Source organism: Gossypium raimondii, chromosome 5 (genome assembly GCF_025698545.1).
Source record: "Gossypium raimondii isolate GPD5lz chromosome 5, ASM2569854v1, whole genome shotgun sequence".
NCBI lineage: Eukaryota > Viridiplantae > Streptophyta > Magnoliopsida > Malvales > Malvaceae > Gossypium > Gossypium raimondii.
In genome coordinates, this window is record NC_068569.1 from 30,054,738 (window position 1) to 30,063,292 (window position 8,555).

The 8,555-nt window shown below is 30.9% G+C and overlaps 1 protein-coding gene across 2 annotated transcripts; it reads left to right on the plus strand.

Moving 5' to 3' along the window:
* The first annotated feature begins 3,480 nt into the window (after window positions 1–3,480).
* LOC105771015 (hypothetical protein) lies at window positions 3,481–7,539 on the plus strand. Of its 2 annotated transcripts, XM_012592411.2 has the most exons (4): window positions 3,481–4,221; window positions 4,320–4,388; window positions 4,790–5,112; window positions 6,745–7,539. In XM_012592411.2, the coding sequence occupies exons 3-4, from the start codon at window positions 4,808–4,810 to the stop codon at window positions 7,289–7,291; spliced, it is 852 nt and encodes a 283-aa protein (XP_012447865.1). In that variant the 5' UTR covers window positions 3,481–4,221; window positions 4,320–4,388; window positions 4,790–4,807; the 3' UTR covers window positions 7,292–7,539. The 2 variants fall into 2 exon arrangements, with proteins under 2 accessions (XP_012447865.1, XP_052486505.1); XM_052630545.1 differs by lacking the exons at window positions 3,481–4,221; window positions 4,320–4,388 and adding an exon at window positions 4,551–4,683.
* The last annotated feature ends 1,016 nt before the right edge of the window (window positions 7,540–8,555 follow it).

Sequence of the window (8,555 nt, forward strand, 5' to 3'; positions counted from 1 at the left end):
AAATCAAGTTTAATATTATTATATTGAAAATCAAATTCAATTGTTGACATTGTTAAATTTTTTGTTAATTATGTTGGTGTCCCATTTTAAATAAAAAATTCACTTGGTAGTCATGTAACTAAAAATGACCTTTTAATGAACCTGAATTTTAAAAATATTTTAATATATGCAAAAACAATATAAATTATAAAATTATAAATATAAAATAAACTCGATTAAACAATGAAAAGATAAAAAATCTCAAATGTATATTTGTTTCATTGAAAACAACTTTTATGAAATATTTTAAGAAATCTATCAAACAAGAGAAAATATTTTACATGATTCATCCAAACACAAAAATATTAACTATTTTAAGAAAGTAAGTCATTTTCTAGAAATTATTTTTGAAATCATTTTCAATGAAACAAATAGATCCTTAATGCATGTAAAATCTGAAGCAATATAACATAATAAAGATATGATGATAAATGGTATTGATTCGAAATAAAATAATTACGTTTATAAAAATATAGCTGCCCTTTTGAAATGTAAAAGGAACATCTTCTTCTTTGAAATTGTTTCATCTCCATCTTCTTCTTCTTCAAGTCATAGAGCCTTACACGTTCCTTTCGTACAAGTTTTCTTCATCGTACAAGTTAGTAATCTTCAAAGTATATACTCTTCATCTCTTCTCTTGCTTCTGTTATTGTTAGTAATTTTCTTGGTGTTCGCGATATAGCCACGTGCGAAGTCGAAAACATTAAGTGTAAAATTCAAAAAATAGGTTTGGATATTTAGAAGAAGATTGGCCAAATGTGGTTAGGGATGGTGGGGAAACATCCATTTTATCTATGTATCGAAGAATGGGGTTCCATCTGCCTGTCAAATATGGCTTGAATCCAAATCAAGTAATGTCTAGGGGATGGGCTTTGCTTACTACGTTCTTTGGTATATACTAGTGTCACGGTAGGAGCTTAGCCTAAATGCCTTATCTAACATAAATTAATTACGAAAATAGGTATTTGTTATAGTGTTTGACGATGTCATCTGATATATTATGTGATGACTTAAAATATTCAGGGGCCTAATATGTAAATATCTCATTTTGATTAGTAGCTAAAAAAAACCTTTAAAGGTGCCCTGGCACACCGAACATTAAATGGATAAATTCTTCATAAACCTCTCTTATTTATTGTTTTCTTTTATTCTCTTTTAACATAAAAAATAGACTGTCTCTTACCTATTTAAAGTAGTTTGGCGGCACCCTAAACGCCTTTTCCAACTGTCAATGGAATATTTACATATCAGGTTCTGAATATTTTAGGTCATCACATTTTAGCTTGATGTTTTGAATATATTAGATTATATCGTCAAATATTATAGCAAATACCTATTTTTATAATTAATCTAATTTTCATACTATTTTCATAATTAATTATTAATTTTATATTATTTAAATAAAAAAACCTTGTAGTAGAAATTTAGAGTTGAGGAATGGCGGTGGATGGCGGCATTTGGTAACCGGTGGCAACAAAAGTTCATCAGAGTTTGGATTGCCATGGTGATTTTTTATAATTATTTTAAATGTCAAGGAAAAAAGAGAAAGAATGGATTAACCCACATAAAGTTGCGTACTAGAGAGACTTGAGTAATACTAAATATGATATATATTTTATTTAACATTAAACATTAAATTCTTATTTAATTAAAATTTTACAATCACCTCTGAAAATATTTAATTGAGATAATGTTTGGTATTATTTAGATTAGAAATCTTATCATAGGTATATGCATGTAGAAACCACAAATTCAAAATATAGATTGTTTTAAAATAACACGTAATAAATAATGAAATGTATGGTTTGAAATTAATTAATCATAATAACACATGAAATATATATGATATTAAAACAAAAGAAAATTAGATTAAATTGTGTATATTAAAATTAAAATATAAAGAAATATATTCAAATAAAGTTTTGGTTGTGTGATAAATTTAAAGTATTATCAATCCAATTGACATAAATTCAAATCAAATTATATGTATGTATTTTTTTATTTTTGTTAAAGTAAAAATATTAAAGTACACTCAAATAATGTAATTTATTTTAATTACGAAATGCCATTTTCATAATTTTTGGTCTAAATTAATATTCAATTGACTTGTGACGTTACCTCAATTAAAAGCTTAAATGATAGTAAATATAAATAAAAATTATATTTTAATTAGACAAAAAACTGGTATTATTTAAAGCTAATTTTGTATTTGAACCTTTTATATTTCAATTAGCGTTATTATTATGTTTGTAGTGTGACTTTATATTTGATCAAATTCAGTAAATCGTCCCGATACTATTAGGAACTTGTGAAATTAGTCTTTTACTCTAATTTGTTCTAATTTGGTCCTCTATTTTTTTTCATTTTTAAAATTTCAACCTGAAGTTAAATTTTGCGCTATCTCCCTTAAAGAAATCTGATGTGGCAAATTTTTTATATAAATAATGATGTGGAATTATAAAAAATAATGCAAATATATTTCCACGTAGGATTTAATTTAAAAACAGTAATTAAAGGCAAATAGTAAAAGTAAAAGTTTGAATTTAACTTAAAGTAACACATTAGAAGTCTGGATTAGGGATGAGCGTTTGATCGAATCGAGTAAATTTTTTTAAAATCAATCGAGTTGATGAGTGAAATGAAATTTGAGTCGAGTCGAGTGAAATTATTTGATTTAAATTAAAAAATTAACATGTCAAATTAAAATCTTGTTGCGGTATAACTAATTCCATATTAGAGCATATAAATTTGAAACTATATATATTTGAAAACATTTTCAATGAAAAAAAATTAGTATGATAAACTTAAATCATTAAGTAACTTATTTAGGTCCCAACATTATTATTTTAATTTTTAGAATTTTTTAGAATTCTTTTAGAATTTTTATAAATATATTTAATTTTAAAAAATATTTTATTTTTTGTAATTTTTGTTGGGAGACAAACCAATTTACTCATTTTCAAACTTGACAGTAACTTGGGTATTTATGCCAATCTGTAATTCAAATTATTCGAGTTATTCGAATTGTAAAATTTAACTTGATTCGAACTCAAAACTCGAATTACTTATTTGAGTTGATTCGAATAATTTGAATAACTCAATTTAATTAACTTGAAATTTAAAACTTTTAAATTTTTCAAGTAAAATTAAATTTTTATTTCAACCCTAATCGTAAAAGTTTGATTCCTCGATCTTAAAATAGACAAGTTCATAAACAGAAATCCCAAAATCTTAATGGAGAAGAAGACAAAAGGAAGATGAAAGTAAGTGTAGGATCCTTTCCAATTCAAAATTCAGCTATCTATTTATTGAAAATTGAAAATTTTGATTTTACCAAAATACAAGAATTTATTTAAAGAAAAAGTTCTCACCATTTTTGTAGATTGGATGAAGTGAAGATTTATTTATTTATATATTTTAGAGTAAATCACATTTTATTTAAAAATAAAAAATAAAAAATCTCTAATAATCTTCAAATATGTGCTTTCGAATCTTTTTTCTTTTTCTTTTTATTATTTCCTTCTATCTTTTTTTCGTTCTCCCAAAAAATTAACCCTAGCCGTCCCTCACCCTCAACACTGCCGGCACCTCCTCGTTTGTCTCCAATCAAAGGTCACCGGTCATTCCTTCTCTTTCTCTTCTCTCTCCCGCTTCTGTTCTCTTCTTTTTCTTTAGCCCACACCCCCTACCCGCCGTTTGCTTCTCAACGCCGTTGTTGGCACCGCCGCAGTCCGACGTCTTCGACCTCTTCTCGGCCTCCGTTGTCTCCCTTCTCTTCCACCTACTTCTTTCTCGTCTTTTATTTGAAATCCCTAGCGTCCCCGCTCTGCTAAGCCTTCAGCGATGGTCACCGTCGCCGTCGTTGTCCGCTCTCCAACAGAGTCACCGCCAGACTTTTTTCCTTTTCTTCTCCTTCACTAGCCTCCGCGGTGCGCAGCTCTTTCCAAGTCCAGGACCCCAGTGCCACCGTCGCCGTCCGGCCTCTTCATATATAGATAGATAGAACTATTCAAAATTATAAAACTAAAAGCTAATGGGCTAAAGCCCAAAAAAATTATTTAAAATAAAAAGAAACCATCTAAGCCTAAATTCACTTTGGGTTTAAACCCAATTCCTTCAAACCAAAATTAATTCCAAGTTAAAGAGCAAGTTTTTTTCCCCCCCAAGAACAGTATATTGAAGGTCAGTATTCTTACTAGTTCTAGCAAGTTTTTTTCTTCTGCCAAATCCCATTTTCCCCTGTTCGTACGAATGACAGATAGAATTTTTTACTTTTACAGTCTCAGTGTGGTTTGCTGCTAACTCACCGGCCCTGTTGCTGCCATCTGAGGGTTGTGTTCATTGCTCAGGTATTCTCTTGCTGCCTGCCGTTTCTTTAAAATTTTAGAAATTGAATATAAATACATTGTTTTGGTTTGTATCTTTCACTTGGTTGGTTGATTTTACTTAGCTCAAAACAAATATAATTTCCTTTCTGCCATTAGTACTTATTTTTTTTCTCAATTTGTTTATGATTTATTAATTCTTTTATATTTTTTCCTTATTTTTTTTAAATTTTTTAGTGAATTTTAGTGATTTTTAATCTATCTAATGATGAACGGGTGATTAGATCAATTCGAACATCTATCTAGTTTTAACAATAAGGTATATGGCTATGTTCAAGTATCAGCATGTTACCCGGTTAATTGCTCAATCTTTAATCGAGATCATTTTGCTACTACTACTAATAATAGTTCTACTTTTCTTTAAGGAGGAAAGAAGCGAAAGCATGGGAAGGAGAGGAAGAGGCGGCGGCAGAGACGGCGGAGGCGTGAAAAGTGCAGCAAATACGCCATCAAAGTTCCAAAAGACGGTGTCACTCAGAGAAGAAGCGAGCGGCAAGAAGCAAACAAGGGGAGGAGGTTCCACAAACGTCAAAGCTGTGTTGAAACACGAACACTTGCAAAACCTAGCCGTTTGGGCTAGCGGCGGATCTTCAATCCCTTCTTTGGCTTCCTTCTTTGGGCACAGATTGGCTGCTGATGGAGAAGCTTCTGCAATCCCCCAGGACCCTTCTTTCTTTCCCTGCCAGAGGTTAGTATTTTCTGGCATTGGACTACATGATATGGGAATTTGAGATCTATTGGTTGCCTTTGGATTATGTGCGCGTCAACTTAAGCAATTTTTAATAGAAGTCATGTAAGATATTCCCAGTTAGAAGTGTAATCGAGCTAAATCAAGTAGCTTGAACTTTATTTGAAGTTTGAGGCTCTAAGTTCATCTCTAGTTATTTAAGTTTCACTAATAAATTTTCAAGTTAACAATCTGCTCGAGGTCGCTCGATTTGTCTTGTTTATTTATTAAATATTGAGCCAAATTCAATAATATTTTAGAAATTAAAAAAAAAAAAAACTCAATTAGGTTCTCTAGCCATTTGAATAAAGTATCAGAATACTTACTTTGCCTCGTACTCTAGCTTGAACTCAACTCAACAATGATGAAGTCGAATTTGAGTTTTTTTATAGCAGAGTAGCACAATTGATCTTAATCCAACAGTTATATATTAAAAATAAGAAAAAAAACTCGATTAGGTTGGGGAGTTATTTGAATCAAGTATTGGAATACTCGAATTTGGCTTGTTCCATAGCTCAAAGTCCCTCAACAATGATGAAGTCAAATACTGAGTTTCTTTTTTTTGTGGACAGAGTAGCTAGTGTGCACAATTGTCTTGTTTACAGCCCTGTTTCATGTATATCGTGCTAGTGGGTCCTATAATGGAATACAATTGACTCCAAACACTGGATAAATCTTTCTCTTGATGTTTTGCCTTTAGACTGTGATATTTAGTGCTTGGATGCGTTTTTTGCATGAAGTTAATGACTAAAAAATAGTTCTTTGTTTAATGTAGGTTTACTTGTTATTAATCATGCACTTTGAATGTATTGGAATCTTAGCAATGTTAGGCATTGGGAATGGATAAAATGTGGGGAGAGTCTTTTGAGGGGTCATGTCATCCAAACTGTTAAAAAGTATTGCCTTGTTGCCTCGTTTACTTCTTGATTCTTGCTGTAGTTGTTGTTTTTAAATGTTTGTTTGAGACTAAATTCTCTACATGATGACTTACATTGAGTTTTCTCTCATGCCTGTCTCCAAGCTAAGGAATTAACATGTTGCTTTAAGCAGCTTTCGTATCAGTATCTGTTTCAATTCATCAACCAACTGGGTCCGTTTTAGAGAAAACTGTAGATAGTACAAAATTTAATTATTTTCAATCTTAGCATTTATGACTTATGAGCAAGAGAAATGCTATCCAGTCTGTTACCAGACTTGAGAGGTTCATGTCGGATATGGACGCTTTGAACATGGATTATTTTCAATCTTTTTTTTAATCTTTCTCATATTTTTGAGGATTTACCCTCATGTCCGAATATGTGCCTGACATTATCTCAGGCATGGGTACTCTAAAGAAAAATGAAGAGTCCGTGTATAAGATGCTATTCAGATGTTTCTTTTGACCTTTTAGATGTGATTGTGATTTGTGATTGACACCTACTGTTTAGTTCTAAGTAACAAAAGATAATACAAACATTGGATTGCCAAATCTATTTGTTTAGTTCCATAGCTAGTTTGATAATTTTGCTTAATCTACTCTGTTTTACTCTACTGTCACATTATATGCAATAGGAAATATGGCGCTCTGTGTGATTTCTATTTAATGTTTTGCAGATGTGAGACAATTCTTCAGCCTGGCTTTAATTGCACTGTTCGTATCGAAAGGAATCGAGCAAACACAAGGCATAGACGTAAGAAACCTCATATTTCGACACAGAATACTGTAGTCTACAACTGCCACTTCTGTTTGCATCGGAATCTAAAACGAGGCACTCCGAAAGGCCACATGAAAGAGATGTACCCTCCCAAGTCAAAAACGTCTTCAATCTCCAAAGTTGTCAAGTCTAGAATTTTGAAGCCTATTGTCAGTTCAGATAAAGAAAAAAGCAAAGATAATGAGATAATTGTAACAAGTTCACCTGCAATGGCTGCTGCTGAAAATCCGAGCACAGATGGTTCAGTGACTCCGGTCAGAGGTAGGACTTTGTTGGATTTGAAAAAGAGAAATAGGAAGAAATCCGGGTCCAAAAGACCGGCTGAACCCGAAAACAATCCGATGACACCTGATGCAGAAAAATCTGTTGGAGCTTCAAGTAAAAGGAGAAAATCTTGGATGAGCCTTAGAGAAATTGTTGAGAGCAACGAGGACAACCGCTTCTAATTCTACAATACCATTCTTGGTTTAATTACATACCGGACCGAATCGATCACCGATTTTTGGTACGATTGACCGGTTTGATTTTTTTTATTATTAATATTTAGTAGTAGAATCACGGACAACTGATTATGCAAACGACTGATGCCCCTTGTGCATAATTAAAGCAATCTTATTTGATACGAAGGTACTCCATTGTCTTTTAAAAATTTCAGATACGGATATGTTCAATGCAAATATTCGTTCTTCCCATATTTCTATTAGTCTAATTTTTCAAAAGTCACTAACAAGAACAATTCTTGCCGAGGAGTCATGGGAGGACCGAAGTAGCTAAAATATCTACAAGAACAATGAAACCCATACCCATAAATTTGGCACCCAAAAACCCTTCTACTTGGATTATCAAAGAAGCTAGTAATTCACAATAACAAATCGTTGGGTACTTGAACTCTTGCCATTGATGAAGACTGTTCTTCCATTTTCTTCATCATATGCATGCTTACAAAAGAACTAAGGAAATGAAATTGATTCCCGGTTTATGTTTATTTATATTAAAAGATAAATTAATTACATATAGGATACTAAAGAAAACAGGTGACAAATCAGAAACACATGTGGAGTGGATAATAGTACCTCGACTAAAATGAGAAGTTTATTTAACGAGTCTTAAAATTGAGAATTTTTTACCAAAAAATTATATTTAAATTATACAAAAAAAGTTGAGATTTTTCCTATTGACCATGATGAAAATTTACTAAAGTTAAGTGATTAATTATGTAATTTTCTGATTTTTTGGTATTTTAAATAATATTTAAATTGTACCCAAACAAATTGAGAATATTTTTCTTTGATCAAAATGAAAATTTACTAAAGTGGAATAACCAATTATATAGTTTATCCTGAATTCGTTTTACCCATGGCCATTTTTGATCTTATTTGTGGAGTTTTTAAACTCAACTATGATGTCCTAAAATTGAGAAATTTTTTACCAAAAATAATATTTAAATTGTACCAAAATATTGAGAATTTTTTTGTTACCAAAATAAAAATGTTTTAAAGTTAAGAAACCAATTATGTAGTTTATTATTAGTTTTTTTAGCCATGTCCAACTTTTGATCTTATTTGTGGAGTTTATGGAATCCAAAAGAGAAAACTCCTAAAATAGAAACTTTTTTACCAAAAAGACATTTTTTGAACATTAATATCATTATAGGTTCTTACAATATCATTACATTTGATATAAAACTTAAAACTATTCATAACCCTCCTC